Genomic DNA, 22,447 nt, shown 5'->3' with positions numbered 1-22,447 from the left:
ATAAGATTTAAACGTAGGTGGTGATGTGGAATTTTTATTTATTTTTTTGCTTAATTATGTTTCGATATATAGTTATGCTTCCAGGTTACGCGACGACCAAACAACGCCGATATTTTCGCTATATTTCCTCTCTTGTCCCCAATGTTTCAGATATATTTCACTCCAGCAAAGCTTCGTAGTCGAGCAAATACTATACCAAGCCTAAGGGTATTTTAGGAATAAATTGGCTTATTAAGACAACGATGAACCTTTTCGATAAAACGATCGCAACCAAAAAGAGAAGCGAGACAAGAGAGATCTGACCAGATCGACAGCGAAGGATGTTGGCGGTGTTCGATCGGACGGTGGCGAAGAGCCCAGAGGGGCTACGGCAGCCGGAGGCGGAGGAGAAGGGCAGCGGTGGAGCGGCGGCGATTGTGGAGCACTTCTCGTCGTCGCGCGAGGGAGCGGTGACCATTAACCTGGGCTCTGCCGGATTCATGTCTTACTCCTCGGAGAAGCAAGACCCTCTCCTTCCAAGGTTGTTTGAAACTTTTTAGGGGAAAAATTGCTTTTTTAGTCTTTGGATCAGACATTCTATTTCTTTTAGTACTTATTTTTCTTTCAACTGTTGAAGATGACCAAGATCCGGATTTCGTAACGGAAGAATTGGTTCTAGTTTTCTCAACGGGAGAAATGCATCTTTAGTCTTTGTCTATTTCACCATTTTGTGACATTCTTGCGGAAAATTTTCATTTTGGAAACAGAGCACTTTTGATTGCTTATTCTTGTTGATAGGCGCGTACCTAAAATACTAGCGTGCAGATTTTGCGAGATAATTATGGTTCCTGATGCCTGATTAGTTAATTGTAGTAATAAGTTTTCTTCTTTTTAATCTTTAGCGTTTGACTCCGAACTAATAGGTAGGTTATATTTTTTAGATTCGGGGGATAACTGAGGTTTTGTGAGTTGAGCAAAGGGAAAGTGGCCCTGTTTTGCGATGGAAATAGGTTTTGGCCCGAAATTGCCAAATAGTTAGTGAAGGAGAATATATTTAAAATAAAATTATCTCGTAGTTCCTTCATATAATTAAATTGTAAGTTCCTGATATAATTTAATCTTTTCTCTCTGTGCGTGAAGTTCCTTTGTCTATATTATTTTGTCTATTCTGGATAAATTCTTTTTTTGCTTTCGTGATGGTTTAATTCTTTAGATGCATGAATAGCATGCTGTTTATACTTGGTAGATGGGGTCTGCGTCAAGGTGTCTGCTAATATACAGCATTCCTTTCTATAGCCCTACTATGAGCTTGTTCTCTGTCAATCTTAACCTTTGGCATTCTTGTCGTGTCTGTTCAGGACTTGCAGAGGTGATTTCAACACCTTTTCCTTTGATTTTCTTCTTGCAATGACCTATTACATGTGGCATGCCTATGATTATTTTTTTTCTCTCTTTAATCATGGCAATGATTTTTTTGTTCTCTTTTTAATTCACATCACTAACTTGCTACACAGGTCATTTGCTGCCGTTGATGATATATTCTGCTTGTTTCAAGGACACATTGGAAATATTGCCACACTAAAGCAACAGTATGGATTGAGCAAGAGTGTAAATGAAGTTATCATAGTAATTGAAGCTTACAGAACTTTAAGGGACAGAGGACCGTACCCTGCAGACCAAGTTGTGAGAGATTTGAATGGAAAATTTGCATTTGTTCTGTTTGATAGCTCATCAAACTGCACCTTTGTTGCCGCTGTAAGTAACAGTATAATTAGCACCAATTTTCTTTCTCCTTAAGAAGTAAACATTGGAACATTTCAATAGAACAATGCTGCAAGCGTTCTATTAATCATTGAAATGTGAGAGTAATGAACAGATGATAGAAGAGACAAAATGAATGGCTACTTCAGGTGATCTTTAGATTCCTTTCTAGGTTCACTTTGGTTTCGCTAGAAACTCTTCTTTCTAGGAAACAGTTATCTGTTAAATCAGTAGAAATCATTCTCAGTTGTTCGGTAAAAGTTTTTGAATTCCACCCACCTGTCTTTCTTTATTCTCCATCAGATGCTTTCTGTTGGACTTTCCGAATTTTGTAATCCTAGTATGCAATATGATGTTCTCTGTAAATTCGCGCTGGACCTGTCATGGTTCTTATTGGTTAGTAATCTATTTGTCCTTGTTGAATAACAGTATGCACCTATCTTTTCTTGGTTTATCATAAAGAAAATCTTCAACTTTAGGTCATGGTATCTTGCTCTCAATTGTGACAAAGTTATATCAAGAGATGAGCAACTATATGCATGTTTAATAGTAAAACCTTAAAACATCTTATATTTTTATTAGAAACAGAAAATAATTCAACCAAACCAAGGTGATAGATGCATGCAGTCATTTTGTCAAAATTGCTTCAGTCGAAGAAAAATTTTAATAGATCAAAGAGTATTACAACAATTTACTGCCCTAATTCTATAATGATCTACTGAAGATATCCAGTATTCACTCTGAATTTATCCAGTTATCATCATTGGCAAACTTCAGCATTTTAAATCCTCGATAGTTCTTTGTTGCATTTTATTCCTGTTGCTAGGGATACTAATAGTATTAGATATACTTATCACAATGTTGAATCTCTGAAATAGCTTTTGGCTGGCTGTTGGATGTAAACTCCTTTTGCTAGAGGCAGACAGCTGAAAATTTAATGGGTGCAGGGTATTCTGAAAATGAAAAGAAGTAAAAGAAAGAATTGAACTTAATTTGTAGCTTCTTGTATATGTATTGCTTTGTTATTAGTAGTCTGGTTAGTAATCAACTCAGTCTCAACTCCTTTTGAAAGAGTAAAAAAATCATTCTCACCCCATAATTTTTACAGGATGCTGAAGCTAGTGTTCCCTTTTTCTGGGGAACCAATTCAGAAGGTCATCTTGTTTTCACTGATGACATGGATATTGTTAAAAAATGCTGTGGAAAGTCCTTTGCTCCATTCCCAAAAGGTAGCTACAACAACGTGCAATTAATTATTATGAGATTTCTGCTTTGAATTTTTCGTTCCTCCTCTAGATTGGTCCTTATTAACTTTGCTATGACTCAATCAGGTTGCTTCTTCACAACCTCTGGAGGCTTGCAGAGCTTTGAACATCCTCTGAATGAAGTTAAGCCTGTGCCAAGGGTTGACAGCCAAGGAGATGTATGTGGTGCTACCTACAAGGTGGATGCCAAAGCTAAGAAGGAATCAGGCATGCCCAGGGTTGGAAGTGCTGCAAATTGGGCTTCACAGTATTGATCTACCAATTATGTTCTAGTGGATCTATATGAACGATTAAGATTTTGAAACCAGTTGTCCTTTTATATCGCATTAGGTATCCAGCTCTGTATAAATCTGGCTACCCTGCGGGCCTGTTACACTTCTCCCACTTCCATGTGGCAAATAAATCTAGGCCCAGAAAAGATAATGTCTTGTACTCTGGTAGATTATGCTGCCTTCTCTGAATAACGCCTGCCTTCCAGTTATTCTTGATTTAACTACTGCACTGGGTGACTAAGAATAATAAGTACTTTTCCGTGATAGCATGTCTTCTGCGATTATATCGTATGTATTTTGTGTGGGCCGAAACAGGTGTTATGTTTATGGTTGTGATGTTCCAGTTGCTTGAGAAATGATGTCACAGTCATTTTGCATTACATAAGAGGAATTGTTGCTTCTGTATGCATCCAAATTCTACAATTTCCATGTGTCAGATGGACGAGTCGCACAATAGTTCATAGCTGTAAGGGCTAACTCTGTGTTCTGATTTCTCGGTATTGTGATGTCAACTGTTTATTCCCTCATTTTTCTGTATGCTGATGTTTCTTTCAACTGTAAAATATATTTCATTTTAATCATCATTAATAGTTTCCTCATTTTTGTCGTGATGATGGCCTTTTAAGTAGGCAACTTTTGATGTTTTGAATATGTGAAAAGGTTGAAGGAAAGTGGGATTCTCACTATGAATTAAAATATGTTTTGCTGCTGCTTTCCTTCCCCCCCCCCCCCCCCCTCTCCCTGCGCCTGCTGTATATATATATATACTTATGCTCTACATACATGACTTTATCCTAAACAATTCTTTTTACCAATTTAGTTCCTGTTCCATCCAAATTATCAAAATAACTTGTTATAACAAATATATAAAATGGCTAAAAATGTCTAAATTATCTTTCTCCCTGATTTGAATTACACTCTCAACCCTAATTGTGTCTTAAAATAAGCTTTCAATTTTACCAAGATACGCATTCAAATTTATTATTAAAAACAATATACGTATGTAAAATAATAAGCATATAACATGCATGAATTTTATTTTACTAACGTATGGGGGTACTTTTATTATTTTGACAATTTACTCTGCACATAATAATATTTTGCCTTATAAATATCATTTCTCACATTCAATTGTGCACCCTTTACTTTTCAAGTTCTAATAAAATAAAAGAAACTTTTACTTTTCAAGTTGTATTCCCCCTGACATTCGGCTTTGTAAACATGAAGGTAGGTGACAAAATGGCATCTTCTTGGGGAGTCTTCTTACCTTGTTATCTTCAGAACTGAGCTAATGTGTGCCCCTCTCTATGCTCTTATTAATATATGGATCAAATCTTTCATAATAGAGGCATTCTATCCCCTTAGATTTTGTTGTTGCAGCGTCGCTATCAACAAACTAACCTAGACCTGCCATTCTTAGTAAGGCAGTACACTTGGGGGGCTCATCCAAGTTCACTTCACCGACCTTTGTTTACATGTCGTATAGATATAGTAGCATTTTTCTTTCTCAGGTTACTTAAATCCCTATTTAAATGGAGTCAAAGACAATAGAGAACAAATGAAAGATTATGGTGTCAGATTCTACCAGCTAATGGTAAAGATTATGAATTTGAAATACTGAAGTTGAGGCTGAGATTCTATTTTGAAAAGATTAGCTATGAACTTACGATCTAGAAAGAAAAAAAAAATTAGATAAAATAATGATAATTAGAAGATGACTCAAACTACACATATAAGTTAGTGGGTACAATAATTGAAAAAAATTCTGAAAAAGAAAAGTACAATCACTGGGGATCGGCTGCGAGAATGACAAGAAGTGTCACTGTTAGTGATAAGATTAAAGTTCGGTGGTGGCTAAAAATTATGCTACAATTGTTCTCTTTCTATTGGCGAAAGCTGATCCTTTTCTTTTTTCCTCATCGCATGAAGTATCTAATTTCGTGCTTTTGCTAGATAACCATATCAACAATATTCCACAGACAGGATGACAGAGTTATTCTAGCTATATTTTGTGTATGCGATCCTTCCTGGTTTCCACAAGATTAATATAGAAGGTCTTCAGCAACTATCATGGTAATAGATTTAAAAAAATTCTCTGTGAGAGTTGGCAGACTAGTACTAAGCCTGCGTGCAATCCTTTAGGAAAAAAAATAAATTATAATAGAAATTTTCTTTGTTCTTGCACTAAAAGTAAAATAAATCAATATGCTTTGATATACTATATGAAGATATGAATGCATTTAATGTATATATAAACATGCAATGATGTTATAACTCCTTTCAATGAATCAGCATATATACAAGCTCGCTTATTGGATTTGGAGCCCTTATAATTCACAGGGTAAGGATATGCAAGTCATTCAACTTCTCAAATCCTCTGGGGTTGGAGAAAAGTCTTCTGCCTTCATTTAACCCTTTTCTTCAAAAAAAATTTCTTTTCTTGTTGATTTGTCTTTCTTATAAGAAACTTTTTCCTGTTAAGATAAGTATGTGATACCAATTATAAATGATGAATTCTAACTGTAAACATGCCACAGAAAAACAGACATTTCTCATCACAAGCTGTCTGACTGATACCAATTATAAATGATGAATTCTAACTGTAAACATGCCACAGAAAAACAGACATTTCTCATCACAAGCTGTCTGACTGTATACCCCTAAGAAAGAGCGGAAATGAATTTCAATAATGCAGTAACTTATCTTGGAATAACTGCAACATGACAAAGTATAAATATATGCATACATATGTAATATTTGATAAGTTAATTTCTCTATTACTAACCCTCAAACCACATTAATCATTGTTCTTATGACTTGAGACCTCAGGTCTTGGAATCTTGTGTACTAAACTACAAAGGAAAGCTGTCTGTGCTCATGATTTGATTTGTGATTAGAGTAATCTGTATATTCTCATTATTGTATTAGTTTATGTTAGCACAGAATATATTGCTTGGATTTGATTTGTTTGGCCTATATGTATCAGAACCTCCTGGATCCCCAAGATCATGTTCATTAAATGTGCCACTTTGTCTAAAAGCCCATGAATTGTCATGGAAAGGCTAATGGAACTTGTATAATTTACTTCATATATATATAAGGCTCAAAATTTGTGAGACAATCATTAGCTGCCAAAGATATTGAGAAGGAAATCTTTCTTTCACTTTTCCTTACTAATGCTCTCAAGGAGATTCCTTTCCACAATGGACATCTAATATTTCCCTTTCCAAGCTTCTACTGGTAAAAGAGAAAAGCTCCAAGGATAGGAACTTTTGCAGCCACACAATGGCATGCCAATTTAGTGCTAAGGTCAAGTAGGTAGCATGGGCTTTAGGCTTCCTGAGAAGCACCTCAATCTGCATGCAGACAAGCACCAAATGGAGGATATGATAGGATCTGATGTGCCCACTTGTGAGCTGGACTTTAAAGGGCTATATGGTACTGTCCATATCAATACCAGATACTTGGGCTGAGAACATGAAGCTTTTAAGAAGCAAGCTGACAAAGTACAATAATAAGTAAGAAAGAGAGAGGGGGGGAGGGTGAGAAAGAGGGCCAAGGGTTGTTAGAGATGCCAACAAACTAACATCAATGAGTTCATTAGGTTGCGAGCAAGAGAGAGAGAGAGAGAGAGAGGTCCTTTATTAGGGCTTCACTGCGGATTAGCTGGAGAGGGAATTTTCTTATACAAGACGTCCAAAATATAACAAGTGAACAGTACTAAACTAGAAGCGAAAGAGAAGAAAGTATCTAGCAAAAAATTAGGTACAAACTAAGTCTTTTTGGCTTACCTAACCTAATATACAAATTGTCAGATCACTACACAAAGGCAAGCTAAGATCCCCCTCTCCGAGATGAGGTGATGATGCTCTTACCAATATAGCAACTAGATTTGCTGCTAACATACATGAATTATTGTACCCCTAATGGTGATCATAATATATAGCAAAACAATAAGAAAGGAGAAAACACAAACACACACACACACACACACACACATATATATATAAACAAGACTATATGAGAACTCACCACAAAGGGTGTCCAAGGCAAAGATCTCAAAAGCAGCGCAACCTTGTCAGAAAAACAAACCTCTTCTTATCATCTCCAGCTTCTAGTAGGGTGCTCTTCATATGGTATAATAATGCAACACAGAACTTCAAGAATTGCACCAACAAAATCCAACACAGTGAGAAGAAACAAAGGGAAGAGTTAATTGAAGAAGATCAGCGAGGTTTTCTCATGTGCAGCCATCAGCAGATGAAACTGCAGCATGATCTGACTTCCTCTCACCCAAGAATTCTGAGAGGATGAGGGGGAGAGAGGCATCAGATCATGCTGGCAGCTTCAGCTTCTTCTGGTGCACCACACCATTAAGATTCAAGATCAGAGAGATAGAGATAGAGAGAGAGAGAGAGCTGAGAGAAGAGAGAGAGGAGATAAATAGAAGAAGATGGTATTTTTTGTTTAATATTTTGTCATATGCCCAACAAAATTGAAGGATAAATTTAATATTGTCATGCCGAGGCCACCACCGAAAAGCTCTTTAGGGTTTTTAACACTTTACTGAGACAGATAGTGAGCTCTCTTTACTAAGAATTGAAAGACGTGGAAGAATCTTAAGAGTGGCAAGAGGTGGGTAGGGAAAGCACCAAGAGCTCCGATGCTGCCACGCCTCGGTTCATAGAAAGAGAAGAATAGTTTGTTGAGTGAGTTGTCCAAAAGAATAGCATCTCTCTCCTCCCTCTCTCTCTCCTGTATATATATATATATATATATATATATATATATATATATATGTATATATTTGTGTATATAAATAAAATAAACAAAGCCAAGATGGTAGTTATAAGGTGGCTAAAAGAGGGGACCAACTTCTATTCTTCAAATGGACCCTCGTGTTCGTTGCATTAGGTTCACAAGAAAGTTGTGTTAGCATCTTTTAACCTCACGAACATGTGACCTCTCTCCCTCTCTCTTCTCTCCCCCTCTATCTACATTACAAATTAAAGTTGACCTTTTTATGATTTGACTCTTTTTAATATACTGTGTTTTTAGAATTTAAGTAAAATTTTTGATTCAAAACTTTCACCATAAAACATTTTGCACTTTCCTGTTAGTTCTAACGGAGATAGGTTACCCATGTGTATGTAGTAGATGTGTTTCTTTCACAGACTAACGTAAGTGGCAATGGTTATATTCTCTTTGTGATGTGATTGGTTTCTCTGAGCAAATGTGTCCAAATTGCTACTGTGGCTGATGTCAGTTGAACAAAGCAAGTGCTCAAATCACCAGCCAGTACATAGTAACAACTGCAAGTTTAGTCTATATCACCAACTGCTAATCCTTGAATCGAGGAGATCTAATTTATAGTACCTATCTATGGCTTCTCAGGCATATTTCATGAGAAAAGGTAGCTCCAAACTTGCTAAATTAATCACACAATAGTCATATAAATTGCGACTGCTATAGAAAAGTTTGTCAAAAGTATATGATTATCTCACAAAATACTCCAAAAACATTCAAGTTCAATATCAAATTATGTGTTTAAAAACTTGGCCCTTATAGCTCAAGCTGGAATATAGCTGCTGCTGTGCTGCAGCAGCACAAGGCAGATGAATACTATGACTTTCACAGGAGTATGCAGGATTACATTTCAAAAGCTTCTGTTGTTTGATTGTTAGTGATAGTGTATACTGAAGATTTTAACTGTTTCGACAATAAAGAGGGAACATTGACGGTTTTGTTGCCTGGCCACAAATCAAGAAACTAATTTGATTTTCAACAAAAAAAACATTCAAAGGATAGATTGCATTAGAACACAAAAGCCTTGAGGTTCAGCAAATAAGCAAGAAAGGTGCACAGATAATTCAAAAGACACAAAACTTAATTCACCTAGCTATCAAAGACAGTGTGTGAAACGAGATCCATGGCGGCGGCAGCAGCAGCAAGTGTAGACAAGGGGTTGTCCCTTGAATCTTCCAACCATAGAACTGCAAAACCAAGTCCAGGTTTGCTATAATGAGAAGGGAGTGATGACAATTTACCTAACTTCAGGTGCAAAATTTTGTGGTAGATTGAAGTACAAATCATTGCTCTCTGAAGCATAGTAGAGGGGAAAAAAAGACATATTGAAGGCCTCAGTAAGCCTATTGATGTGAAACAACATAAGAGGAATATACTTACCTTGTCTGGTGTGCTGCTCCTTTCCTTTGTTTATTAATCGATGAGAGGACCAATAATGGGAAGAAGTGAGGCTGTCAGAGCATGACCTAACAAGAATTGACCTTATTAAATTATCTGACTACTTTACATAGTCTTTGGTCACTCCAAGCTAGATCATGCTGGCAGCTTCACTCATTCCCCCTTGGCATTTCCAAGAAGCCTTCAGTAAAACCTCCCAAAGGGAATATGCATGGAAGATGTGAGCAACTAAACTCTACAGGAGATTTGAGAAATAATTGGAGGCAAGAAGGCCCATACATATAGAAAGGTAACATGGAGTAGGTCAACTGCTACAAGCAAGGAAATAATTGGGCTACCTAGTATAGTCCAACTGAATCTTACTGTGAAAATAGTATAGGAATATGTCGACAAAATAAAATCATGAATACCCATCTAAGTCCCCATGAATGAAAAGAAGATACAAGGGATGAAACAAAAACAACACAGACAAAAAAATATACCCAAAAAAAAAATCTAAACAAAGGCTGCACAAAATACTAGCCTATGTTTGAGAACACCATATATAAATATGATCGTGAAGTAGCCATATGGGCAAAGGGAGAAGTCACAGAGAAAACAAAACATAGAAGATTAGTGGAACACCAAAACTAGACGGCAAGCATGAGATTAGAATAAAATAGAAGATGGGGAAGAAACCATTCAGTGGAGGAAGTTAACATAGAATAGAACACCACAAATATTCTCACCCCACTTCTTGGGCTGTGAGATTTATAGAGGGGGAAGGAGTGGTAAAAGATCCGAGACATGGGTTTGGACGGTGGTTGTGAACCATAAAGTATAGAGAGAGAGAGAGAGAGAGAGAGAGAGAGAGAGAGAGAGAGAGAGATCCAGAGAAGCCTAGTCTAGGGTTAGGGTTACAGTCTTATAGGGTTGGTGTAGGTGTGGAAGAGATATAGTTTAGGTCTGCAGGCGTAGGGCGGCATAGTGCAGCACCAGATTAGAGCAAGACATAGAGGCCGTACTCCCATGCGGATTCAGATACATAGAGAGGTAATCTGGATCTTTTCAAAGGCTTTTATAAGATCGAGGAGAAATTGCTCAAGAGTAATAATTTAATACTACAAGTAACCGTTGGAGGAGAGAGCATTGAGAAGAAGAAGTGATTCCTTGCAAGCCAGGGATGCAGGAGTTTTCTGCACTCAAACCATTTGGAAACTCATCATTGGCTGTCAAAGATCTTGGCCTTCTCAAGCAAAAACTACAAAGAGAGTAAGAAAGAGGATCAGATACGAGCTAGTAGTAATCGTATAATAAGTATCAAGTGTGTTTTTTAAGTTTGTCGCAATGCAGCAAAGTGGATGTACCAAAGGCTGCTCAGAGAGTAAGATCTTTGAATTGTCACATTGTAAAAAGACAGCCTTTAGGCATTGTAAGCTATCTTCTGCACTTTTAGAGCAGGATATGTTTGACTGCCATGGTCTTTGCTGTCTTCAAATTATGCTGTCAACCTCGTGTGTTATCTATAGACTTACCTTATATTGATCAATCCACCAATGACTTCATAGTTTAGAAAACAGGACTTCTGGTTTATGCTATAGAAGAAACTGTTAAGATATGTTATACCCAAAAAGATAGTAAAAAAAAAAAACAGAATTTTGGAGAGATACCATTGTCCATTAGTGTAAGATTTGGAAAAAAAAAGAGTAGATATGAGTAATTAATATCAAGTAGATAATCAAAGAGTGAAAAGAGAAGGAAAGATACATGTACCATATCTAAGTTCTTAATGCTGACAGGGAGATATAATATTAAATTACAAGAGCGAGAAAGAGATACCACTGTCTATAGATAAACCATAAGCACAAAAGCATGAAGAGATACAGTGAAGAAAAAATATCAAATTGCTAACAGTAGATTTAGTTAAATCATACATTCTCAAACAAAAAAGGTGGAAGCTTGAAATGCAGAAACTTAAGTGAAGATCATAAAATGATATGATCTCTTCCGAATAGAAAATTGAGATAGAAAGTATATTGCAGGCTAAATAAAGCAACAGAAAACATCTCTAGTTTTGTCTCATATAGTTGGCAAGCATATTGGGACTTCTAGGTCATGGTCTCAGTCCAAGCAACTTTTGACTTGGGACCTCTGATAGAGTGATAGACTTCTCACTGATATCATAAGCAATCACCTTCTATAGAAAGCTCAGCCTAAGAACAAAGAATTTGATATGTTTATACTGTGCCCTAGATCAAGTAGTTAAGTAAACCACCCAAGTAAGTAGTTAACTAACAATGAATTTGATAGTCATTGCACAGTATTACAACTTAGCTATAAAAGATCACTTTACTTTACAGTACAATCTAATCCTAGCTAGCTGCAATCTTCCAGAGTTGAGCTTCCTTTCTTTTGTTGTAGTAGTAGTAGAAATTCATTTCTTGGTCAGAATTGCATGTTAGGGAAGTCTTATCAATGGCAAGGATGAGCTTTCTGTCGTAAAGATTTCATTGCTGAAATAGTACACTTTCCAAAGGCACACCTACTGTCACCCTCTTCAAAAGTCTCAGGAATACAGCATGTATATTTTAAGACTGTGATGCTCCCAAAAGTTAATATCTCAGATCTCTCTGCCAGTGGTCAGGCCAACTCTCTTTAACATGAATCACGGTCCCACAGAAAAGAACACTATGATCTCCAACACTTACCTTGCTTCTATCCAGAAAGATGCAAAAAGAAGAAGTTATAGCTAAAAAAGACTGAGTGAGGTGGTCCACTTCAGGCATAACATACATAGCATGCATGCGTATCTCATAAACTCATTTTATAAAATAGAGCCTTTAGAACATAAAATATTTAAATCCACAATTTCTCTATCAACTTAAAACTTTGATAAGTTCACAGTATATTTAAAAGGACAAGGTCCTCTGTTTAGACCTCAGACCTCCTCAGGTCTATTGATCAGTTGAAAGATAAAACCTACGGCTATTTGATTTAACGCAAGGTCATACATAACAGTAGTTTTAAAATACTAAATCCACAATGCTCATGCGCCAAGCTCCATTAAAACACTCAGTTCATCCAGCCATCACTATTTTGGCCAGTTCAGTTGAGAACTATTACCAAGCGGGTGCCACATTGAAGTACAATACAGGATTTCAGAGATTGAAGCCATTCTCCAGGCAATTCTAATAGTACCTACACAAAGACTAGAAGAATATATTGGTCCACTGGTGTTCCTAGTGTGTGGTCCTTGGCTTCCCATGCAACAGCAATAGGCCATTAATAATCCCACGCACCATCACTTATATACTATTTGTCATGCCTGAATGACTTAATAGTTCAAAACTTACACGCGTGCTAACAGGCTGACATCCATCCAAAGGCATGTGTTAGTGCAAGACAAAAGAGTTGAAAGTTGGGGTTAATTACATCTTGATATTTTTATCTATCTATCTGTCCCATTTTACTCTAAAAAAACCACCCTTTAAACTATTTACTTGAGTCACTCTTACTAATATTTTATTAGAGACTCCGGTAAAAGTAATTATAAAATTTTGGCTAACCTAATACACGGATAGAAATTCTCTTGTCTTACTTTCATATCTTTCCACCATCTTTTTTTCTTCTTGGCCTCTATATCAATTTGTCTTAAAAAAAAAATTCAAAACCAATCTTTTCTAATTTCTTCAAAATTTAACAGTAGATTGAAACAAAAGGTAAAGCATTTTTATTAATCTAATTAGTTAGTTAATATTTAACATTTTGTTCTAATAGAAATTCTAACAATGAAGATTTACTAATACAAGTATATAATTTAGCTGGAGTAATAATTAAGAAGATCAAATAATAATTAAGAAGGTCAAAATATAATAACGCTTGAAGTTGCTATCAGGTTATACTAATTAATAAGATAATTCGTGATAGGACAAGTATGAAATTGTCAAAAGAATTAATTGGACAAGAAGAGTTTTAAATACTTAAGCATATGCAATGAAATATTTCTAAGTGATGAATTATTTTTAATAGATTATGAGCACGTAAGCTAAATAAGAAGATTATATTCCGCTTTAAAGACTGACCCTAATAAACATATGATACAAAACAAAACAAAAAATCTATTAAATAGATACTAATAAAAAAATGATTAAATATCAACTATGATGTTTACAACAGAAACGAGAGAAATCGAAATAGAAATCGAACTAATAACCTGATTCAACCGCTGAGCTGAAAGAAATACCTATTTTGTAATTATGGGAGCATCGGAATCAGTTCCTTGTGGAGGCATGGAAATATGGAATAAACAATTGTGGTAGACAATAATGCATTGCTAAGATCAAAGATGTAGCCTGTAGACCTCGACCAATGAGCCAAGTTGCTCTTTTTTATATTGCTAAATAAGAGCCAAGTTGCTGATACAGGGATAAAACCATGTCAGCTGGGAGATGAGATGGACCATTCTAGAGAGTAGAGAGTACTCAGTCTAGCCTACATATTGCATCACTCTTCCCAGCTGTATAAGAAATAAATGTAACTATGAATGAAGTAAGTTTATCATGTACCAGTGATCTTTCCTCGTTATCTATTTTCAAGAAAAATGTTGCTCCAGAGATGGTAAAAAAGAAAATAAAGAAACAGCTCTAATATCTTAGGGAAGAATAGTGTAATATTATCTCCTGTCAAGGAAAACTATGAAGATCATTCCTTCCAAAATTGTCATTAAAGATGAGTAAAAATGGTTTTTACCTCCCTCCTGGAAATACATTCATACTCATGCATGACATTCTGCACAAGCAAACCAAGAAGAAGAATAAGAAGAAGAAGACAATAGCAGACAACTTCAGCAAGTAATATTGCAGAATCCTATGAAAAGTTTTGAAAAATTCTTCAGTTCAGATGTGCACCAGTAAATATGGGCCAGGCCCACACTGCATACGAAATAGGCCCAGTAAATATGGGCCCAAATCTGGTCAGACCTGGAGTAAATTATCCAAAGCTAGAGGAAACAAATCAACCTAGATATTAAAATTTAAAAATTTCTTTTTGAAGATTGAGTCTGGAAAGGCTAGAATTCATTGAGCTCATATGAAGTATCACAATAATTTATCTTTTATGGAGAGAGAAGTCCTATGAAGTATCAATAAGTTATCCTAACAGAAAGCCTAATTAAATTTGGATTAAATTAAGTGGGGAAAAGGTAATAGAGAGCCCAAACCTCTCTTTCTTTTCTTTTTTCCGTGAAGGGAGTGGAGCCGCACTCCATCCTCATGCGCTCACGTCAATCTCCATGGACCATGCGAGAGCTGTAATATGGTCAAGCCCACAATTTTCTTTCTAATAAAAAGTACTTGAGTTTATAAAAAATATTTATAGCCTAATGTCTTCTTCTCTAATCTCAATTGATATTTATATTAATGTCTCCAGCTATTTAGAGCAAGAATCTGCTTTGATATTTACAGAAAAGAAAATTTTGAATATATATCGTGCACTGAACAAGGTCTAGAAATGGTGACCATGATCTTCCTGTCCCTTGGGAGATGCAGCAGCATTTAGGAAAGTTCAAATAAATGGCACTGGAGACTTGTCAGATGTTGATACGGTAGCACCAAGATATCCTAACATATTAAAGACACTAGAAAAACTCTTAACACTTAAAACCCAATCAGGGTCAGAGTTTCAACTCCGTCCTCTGATTAAATAATTCCATGACAATATTAATGATATTTATCCTAATGCGCGCACACACACATATATATATACATATAATTTCAATAGAAATGCTTCTGTCTTACTTCCTATTCCTATCAGCTATGCAAAATAACAACACAAAGAGGTATTGTATCTAAAGTAGGAATATAAGCAATGTAAACTGCAAATGGATTTTGTTTCTAAGATGATTTATGGCATGTAAAGAACAGAAACATGCAGTGTTAGAGGTCTGAACTACTTGAACAGTAAGAGATTGATGCTAGATTAAAAGACCTTGTTGGTACACCTAATCTGGTTCAGGACTCATAAAAGATATAGGAAACATGATCAACAGATGCAAAGTGATGGTAATCATACCACAATCCAATTTTCTTTTCTTTTTTTCCTTGATAAAGAGAGAGTGGTGGAAAACCTGCCACTCTATTCAAGGGGGTGAGAAGAAAGAGGGGCCCTTTAAACTCACTTTAAAGCCCAAAAGAATGGTGATCTGTGAATTAATAGAAGTCACAGCCAAGATTATTCTAAGAGCAAGGACTAAACCGTAGGACACTAAGATGCTCCTAGGTATACCTTTACCATCAAGAAACCTTGAAAGAAGGGAGAATTTATATAGCTCCATGCGTCTCCTTGTGGGATCTAGTATTAAGACTTTCCCACATAACATTATCAAATAGCTAATATGACAGCCCGATTGGGCTCCACAAACCACTAATTCAGAATAGTAGATCAACAGATGTTTCATCGGTGAGTGGCGCGACTGATTTTGGCAAAGACTTATATAGATTACAGATAAGAATAGATAATTCATAATATCTGATATTTGATTGTTTCATCCTCTGTTAATGTTAAAGCAAATTTAAGACTCATAAGAACTTATGCTTCAAGCAATAGTTTCAGACTAACATAAATATCAAGACCTTGTCACAGAACCATTCTATCTGCTTAGTCTTCCTTAGCTGTCCTGTCAGTGCACATCATCGTTCATAATATAATGTCTATTCTCCATTTCCATGGGCTGGCTTGCTTTAAACATAAAAACTGACCACCATTAGCAATTTAGAGTTTGAATTGGCAGGTACCATGGGTAACGAGATGGGAAACAACCACGTAATCGGCATAGAAGGTATGTTGATGTTAGATCTTCTACTGTTTGGCATCAAAGTCTGCATGCTTATTTAGTTGTAATCATGTTAAGGTTCAGCACCGGTATCGGACAACCCTGATGCTGCAGAGCAAATCAACAAGTCTTCAGATGCTTCTGCTGTGTCTAAAGATGAAGATGCTGTGAAAGGTGTGATTAACTCCATGCAGATTCTAGGAAAGAATTTTCAAGAAATGAGCACTTTGATCATTATTCTTTTTTATCACCCTTAGTTACCGAGCAAGACGATGCTGAGGGTGTAGGTACAAATGAATCTCGAAATCAGCAAAATTTGCCAAATGATGCAGATGTGCCTGAGAGGATGAATCAGACAAGTTTATCAACAGAACATGATGATAGAAATGAAGATAACATGGGATCCCCTCAAGATGGTCCATCAGCAGCAGATGATAACCAAATTCAAGAGAAGTCATCTGAAGAAAGAGGTTGGCTACTTGTGATTCAATTATTAGCATCTTTTGGTTTCTTGGCATACTTAATTGCCATAGATCATATTGGTCATTCTATTGTTATAATATAATATTAATATAGACAAACCGGTCCAAATCTAATGTAACATCAAATAAAAGTATAACACATTTATGTACTTGGTTGCAACATAGAAAAAGATAACTGTAATTCTTATTAGCACTTCAGGTAGAAAAAAAGTAGCACTGTCGACCATGAGAGAGAATAACAAATGAGTGCCAATTCTATTGGATCTTCTGCTGCCATCATTCTTAAGAAATATCAAGCGTAACAAGAGTGGATTCTGCCGTAAGACTTCTGTTGGATGGCATGTAGCTGAAGGAAATAATATATGTTAAAATATAAAATATAAAACTATTGTTCTCTAACAATTTAAGCTTTTATAATAGTTAGTAAGTCATTAGTATAGATCTAAAAATTCTTGATATTTTGTCAACTGAGTAGAGTTTTATGTCACTAATTATGAAACTAAAAATCATGATTATTGAGGATAAACAGAATTAGATTTTTCTGCCAATCACCAAACATGGACTCAAGTTGAAAAAATATTAAAAATGTTCAAACAAAGACGGCAGGTACATATATCTTAATTGTTATAGAAATCATCTAAGACAAAGAATGACAATGATGTAGGACCATATAGCTCTGAATCAAATTCTAATGCATGAAAGAGTAGGCATGGGATTAAATCTGCAAAGAGTGTTTAGGGCAGAAAATAGAGTCCAGATGATAATCAAAACAAGGATTTTTAGAAACTTAAAAGGGACTCTTACCTTTGCTCTCTAGTGAAGGATTATCTTGACATTACCAGTTAATTTTGGATTGTAAAAGGAAAACTAGAAGGTCCCGGCCAATGTCTAATTCTATAGTTACTGCTGATTTCCTTCAGTAGAAAATGAAATAGACTTAGTCAGCAAATATGTAAAAATTATATGGCAGACAGCCTGAACAGTAGCAAAACCTTGTCCTTTATGATGGGATGTAGTTTTATCAGCCAAAGGGAAGAGAAAGGGCCAATGGCAAGGAGAATACCAGAGATTGATAGATCTGATTTTTATCAAATGGACCATATCAGTCTACATCATAGTAAAAGCAGCAGACAAAAGAAAAGAGCGAAGAGGAGGAGGAGAAGAAAAGAAGAGATTAAAGAGAAGAAGGCAACATGGATATACAAAGATAGGACTTCTTGCCTTTGATATATGTATGCATACATAAGTATGATATATATTGTTAATTTGTTACCCAACAATTTGAGCTTTTAAGTCAATTGATTGTTTAACATGATATCAAAGTCTGGTTTTCTAGAGGTTCATATTTCAAACCTTGTTTAATAGCCTTTTTTATTCTCTTTTTCTATTATTTATTCTTGTGTGATGTGGACTACCGTCTTTTATCTGTCCATGTGTATTATATAGAGGCCACATGATTAGATATGTTAAAGGTATAATATACATTGTTATTCCGAGACATATATATCCATATACATATATGTATAGAACCAAGTACAAACTTATTGACTCGTAACACTTTAAACCATGCCCAAATACAAAGTCAATAGATACTAAATATAATGGCAAAAAAATATCAAATAAATTAATCCTCAGTAGACCTACATATAACATCAAAGATTCATGTGTACCAGATCCTCTTGAAATTTTGAGTGAAGAGATGATGAAGGAAAAAGAAGATTTGAAAGTGGATGAGATAATTGCTATAAGAAAGACATCAGATGATGCAACTGAACTACTGGAACACAATGAAACTGATGGTGCAAGTTCTCCACTTCTCTCAACTTTGTCGGGTCCTGCTTTGAGTGTTAATGAAGAGATGAAGGAAAGGGAAGAGCCAAATACAACAGGAAAAGCTGCACAAGAAGGAAGGAAGCAACCTGACGAAGGATTGGGTGGTCAAATGAAGGAAGTACCAGATACAAACATGCACCAAATATTTCCCGATTGCTCCATAGAAGAAAAGGAAAAACAGAGTACAGATGAATGCAACAAAGTTAACAAAGATGGATTTGTTGACAAACCAGCTACTAACATTTGCTCTACTGTTGAAATCAATGATTGCCTAAACAGCTCTTCAGAGCTCCCAGCTATCAATGGCGGAAGTTTAACCTTAGCATCAGAAGTAAACATTCAGAATAATTTGGAAGATACGATGAATCCGCCATTTAGTCAGATTACAGCTCATAAGACTGAAGTCTCAGAATTTGAAAATAACGAGTTGGGTATGAACTCTGTGAAGCGGTTGTATGAATTCAGTTCAATGGGTGAAGAGTCTAGCCAGATCCCTGTTAAGAGTGACACTTCTGGCTCTGAAAATGTTGTTCCTGAAACTGATGAGGATGTAAGAATGTACCGTATCAACACAAGTCAAGAGTTTATTGGCACTGTTAGTACACAAACTACAGCTTCATTACTTGAAACCAGAAAGGCAGAATCTGACAAGACCCCGCTACTATGTCAGGAAAGACCAACAACAAGTGAATTTTCCTCCCTGGAAAGAAGTGATTCTGCAAAGTTAAGGACACCACTTCTCTATGCTGTGGTGTCACTAGATGAAAAAGAAGGGATTCTCATAGAGAAGAGTTTAATAGATGCTTGCCTACCATCTGCCAGTGAAACTGTGCCTGCATCTCCTAGAGAGAGAGGTAAGAAAAACCCCATATATTCCTTTCTCTGCAATTGTGTATGTTGTGGAACAGCTATGGACTAAGGGGTATTTCCATATCCTACTATATCTATTTCCATTTTTTCCTTTGAATTACAGTCCTAAAAATTATTGAGTGCATATAAATATAATTATTAAGATGGGTATTGTTTGAGTGATCCTTTGGCAGTAATGTTTGTTTGCGAAGTTGTGGCAAATTTTCCTCTTTCTTTCACTTTTTGGAGTAATAATTATGGCAGAACAATGAAGTGACTCTTTCTTCGTCACTGTATTGTATTTTTCTTGTAATGGCAAAATGTATATCTCATCAAAGCTTAATCTTTGAATATTATTTTCTTATGGCAGAATTCATTGTGATGTCAAAATGTATATCTCATTAAAGCTTATTCTATCAGTTATACTTATATGTTCTACGATAACAATTAATGAGTTGCATCAAAGCAACATCTGTGACAACTATAACTTGCTTGAAGCTTATAATTACGCTAAGTTCATCATATCAACTAAGGAAATAATAATTCTTAACTTGTGGGATCATATAATCTTCGCTGACAAATCATGACAACTCTTCCATCATGTTGGGTACAAAATCATTAACTCAGAAATTTTCATCCAAGGACTAAATATATGTTCACGACTGCTACCAACTTGGTACAACAGTCTACGGTAGCAAATGCAGAAAATATATAGAAAGTATTATGGGTAGCACTACTGACCTTTCTCGGCAACACTTCAGTTCTGCAATCGCATTCTTCTCTATGCAATATTGGCAATAGTTTTTGAACTCTATATCAGCAAGGCATCTACAGAAAAGCAACAAAAATATAAGCAAAGTTTCCTAATACATTTTTATATTATTATGAGCAATAAATGAGGTACCAGGACAGAAATTTAAATAAGCTCCTGCAGCAAAGATAATGTACATGATAATCCAAGAGGACGCTCTTCGAAAAATAAATTCAGAAACAGATTATGTAAGAGGCCATCCCTGATCCCAGTCAAAGCCCTTCTACAAACAAGTTCTCACTTAAATCCCAGGCCAGAAGTCCCAAGCTCCTGCAAGATATTGTAGCGTTCCACAAAAGAGGAATAGTCTCAGAGACATATTGTCGAACGGCTTTCCTACAATGCATATTGGCAATCGGACGACAACAGATACGTGCTATTAATACATCGAATAAAGTTTGCAATCCAAGAACTTGGGTACTACCCAACTCTTAACGAAAACAATTACCCAAGATATAGAAATGTAATAAAAATTGGCGGTAATTGTTCGACAACGCCTTACTGACCTTGTGGCGGGCATCGGGACGTCCTACTATTCCTGCGTATACCTATAAAAATGACACTCGTATCTGGAGACATAGGTATAATTATTATGAGCGTTATTGGCAAACCAAATAGTCTACTTTTTAATATAACAATAAAATAAGAATATATTCCTACATGCTAATAAGTTTGAGTAATATCACGTTAATAGACAAATAGGTAAACTAATGTATTATTATTTTGGGATAATTCTGAGTAATATCACGTTAATAGATAAAATAGAAATAATATTTCATTAGATGCTTATCATTATGAGAGATCTTTTTATAAATTAGAAGAAAAAAAATGAGGATGTGCATATGGAAATGGACAATAATTAAGAGATTCTTAGTGTAATTATCCACATTATATTTAGAAACTAATGGTGGCAATGGGTTGTAGTTTCTTGATTGAAAATATCAACCTATGTGATCGAGTTACATGCTTCCGGGGTAGATCGCTTTTATCGTGCGGGTTGACTCCAAGGCGGGTAACAGCCATAGTAGCGTTGACTCTTCTTAAGTCAAGCCATGCCAAATTAGCTGGTAAATAAATTAACGCTCATAATAATTACTCTTTAAATTTTGTCAAACCTAACCTCTCTTGCCCTTCTCTCCCTCAAACAGGGAGAGTATAAAGTTGTCAAAAAAGTTCTACAAGTTTTGATTCCATGAAGAAGACAAAGATGTGAAAATTTTGTTTCATGGAAACTATAGATCTGATAGCATCATCATCCCCACAAACTCCGCATAATTGAGCTTCCCATCTCCATCCAGATCAGCCACCCTCATCATTTGCTCCACCTCTTTCTCAGTTAACCTCTCACCAAGACTCATCATCACACTTTGCAGCTAGTAAGCACAAAAAACAGAACAAATTAGTATATAAAACTTCAAATTATATTCTATATTACAACTGAAAATAGTAAAAAGGTTCAACCTCACTGGCTGAGATGAATCCACTTTGATCCTTATCAAAGACCCTGAAAGCTTCTTTTAGCTCCTCCTCCTCTGCTTGGGTCCCCTGCAAAGTAGGGAATACGACTAACTCTCAGATTAAAAGTTTCTTGACTTCGAAATAACTCATTAAAACATTTGATATCTCGTTATCTCCTCCTAACCTTCGTCTTTCTTGACATTAGATTCAAGAATTGTTCGAAGTCTATCGTCCCACTTCCATCCGCATCAAAGTCGCTTATCATTTCGCGCAACTCCTGCTCTGTTGGGTCGTGGCCCAAAGTTTTGATGACAGTGGCCAGTTCTTCAAGCGTGATATATCCTATAATTTTCCAATCAAAAACATAATAAAAACTACGAGCTTGATTCATATACTGGTAGCAGAAAAAGAAACAGATGGGCAAGAAGGAGAGGAGAAGAGCATACCATCTCCATCCTTGTCAAAGAGGGAGAAGGCTTCTCGGAAGCCATAGATCTGCTCCTCATCAAGGAGAGCCATCAAAAGCCAACAAGATAAGAGAGTTAGGAACTTTTGGGGAAGATGAGATATTGGAGTTGGGGGGGGACTTATATGATGCTTTGTGTTGCATTCTTATAGGCTGGCTTTTGGCTGGTGAGGTTGGGACCACAGGAGCTTTGACTTGTTAAGAAGTTCCTCTCTTTTTGCCTTTACCTAGTCAAATGAGTTGTTTGAAGTGTTCAGAG

At 36.0% G+C, this 22,447-nt stretch overlaps 3 protein-coding genes across 6 annotated transcripts; 2 read left to right on the top strand and 1 right to left on the bottom strand.

The window, feature by feature from the left end:
* Positions 1–252: 252 nt before the first annotated feature.
* LOC140762194 (stem-specific protein TSJT1-like) lies at positions 253–3,486 on the top strand. The gene is made up of 4 exons (XM_073099829.1): positions 253–520; positions 1,494–1,734; positions 2,849–2,969; positions 3,072–3,486. Exons 1-4 carry the CDS (start codon positions 321–323, stop codon positions 3,257–3,259), a joined length of 750 nt encoding a protein of 249 aa, XP_072955930.1. The 5' UTR covers positions 253–320; the 3' UTR covers positions 3,260–3,486.
* A 1,836-nt stretch (positions 3,487–5,322) lies between these two features.
* LOC140762195 (uncharacterized) lies at positions 5,323–22,296 on the bottom strand. Of its 3 annotated transcripts, XM_073099830.1 has the most exons (9): positions 22,169–22,296; positions 21,907–22,064; positions 21,726–21,809; positions 21,385–21,637; positions 20,771–20,833; positions 20,195–20,600; positions 9,173–14,248; positions 7,310–7,434; positions 5,323–5,751 (listed from the first exon to the last, which is right to left on the bottom strand). In XM_073099830.1, the coding sequence occupies exons 1-4, from the start codon at positions 22,239–22,241 to the stop codon at positions 21,497–21,499; spliced, it is 456 nt and encodes a 151-aa protein (XP_072955931.1). In that variant the 5' UTR covers positions 22,242–22,296; the 3' UTR covers positions 5,323–5,751; positions 7,310–7,434; positions 9,173–14,248; positions 20,195–20,600; positions 20,771–20,833; positions 21,385–21,496. The 3 variants fall into 3 exon arrangements, with proteins under 3 accessions (XP_072955931.1, XP_072955934.1, XP_072955932.1); XM_073099833.1 differs by lacking the exons at positions 5,323–5,751; positions 7,310–7,434 and having other exon boundaries at positions 9,172–9,270; positions 9,464–14,248; positions 20,195–20,833; positions 21,211–21,637; XM_073099831.1 differs by lacking the exons at positions 5,323–5,751; positions 7,310–7,434 and having other exon boundaries at positions 9,172–14,248; positions 20,195–20,833; positions 21,211–21,637.
* LOC140762193 (uncharacterized) lies at positions 14,773–20,182 on the top strand. 2 transcript variants are annotated; one of them, XM_073099828.1, is made up of 4 exons: positions 14,773–16,295; positions 16,368–16,463; positions 16,622–16,759; positions 18,445–20,182. In XM_073099828.1, the coding sequence occupies exons 1-4, from the start codon at positions 16,253–16,255 to the stop codon at positions 19,521–19,523; spliced, it is 1,356 nt and encodes a 451-aa protein (XP_072955929.1). In that variant the 5' UTR covers positions 14,773–16,252; the 3' UTR covers positions 19,524–20,182. The 2 variants fall into 2 exon arrangements, with proteins under 2 accessions (XP_072955929.1, XP_072955928.1); XM_073099827.1 differs by having other exon boundaries at positions 16,547–16,759.
* Positions 22,297–22,447: the final 151 nt, after the last annotated feature.

The sequence above is a fragment of the Typha angustifolia genome, chromosome 7 (assembly GCF_048772165.1).
Source record: "Typha angustifolia cultivar Huaian chromosome 7, ASM4877216v1, whole genome shotgun sequence".
NCBI lineage: Eukaryota > Viridiplantae > Streptophyta > Magnoliopsida > Poales > Typhaceae > Typha > Typha angustifolia.
Note: the sequence above shows the minus strand (reverse complement) of the source record. Positions and strands in the feature narration are given on the sequence as shown.

Bases quoted from the DNA above. Each gene is read 5' to 3' on its own strand.
- LOC140762193 (XM_073099827.1), top strand. From the start codon at position 16,253: ATGGGTAACGAGATGGGAAACAACCACGTAATCGGCATAGAAG. The intron at 16,296-16,367 runs GTATGTTGATGT...AATCATGTTAAG, and splicing joins CCACGTAATCGGCATAGAAG to GTTCAGCACCGGTATCGGAC. The intron at 16,464-16,546 runs GTGTGATTAACT...TATCACCCTTAG, and splicing joins AGATGAAGATGCTGTGAAAG to TTACCGAGCAAGACGATGCT.
- LOC140762195 (XM_073099830.1), bottom strand. From the start codon at position 22,241: ATGGCTCTCCTTGATGAGGAGCAGATCTATGGCTTCCGAGAAGCCTTC. The intron at 21,810-21,906 runs GTTAGGAGGAGA...CCTACTTTGCAG, and splicing joins TAATGTCAAGAAAGACGAAG to GGGACCCAAGCAGAGGAGGA. The intron at 21,638-21,725 runs GTTGAACCTTTT...TGTGCTTACTAG, and splicing joins GATTCATCTCAGCCAGTGAG to CTGCAAAGTGTGATGATGAG.
- LOC140762194 (XM_073099829.1), top strand. From the start codon at position 321: ATGTTGGCGGTGTTCGATCGGACGGTGGCGAAGAGCCCAGAGGGGCTA. The intron at 1,735-2,848 runs GTAAGTAACAGT...TAATTTTTACAG, and splicing joins ACTGCACCTTTGTTGCCGCT to GATGCTGAAGCTAGTGTTCC. The intron at 2,970-3,071 runs GTAGCTACAACA...TGACTCAATCAG, and splicing joins CTTTGCTCCATTCCCAAAAG to GTTGCTTCTTCACAACCTCT.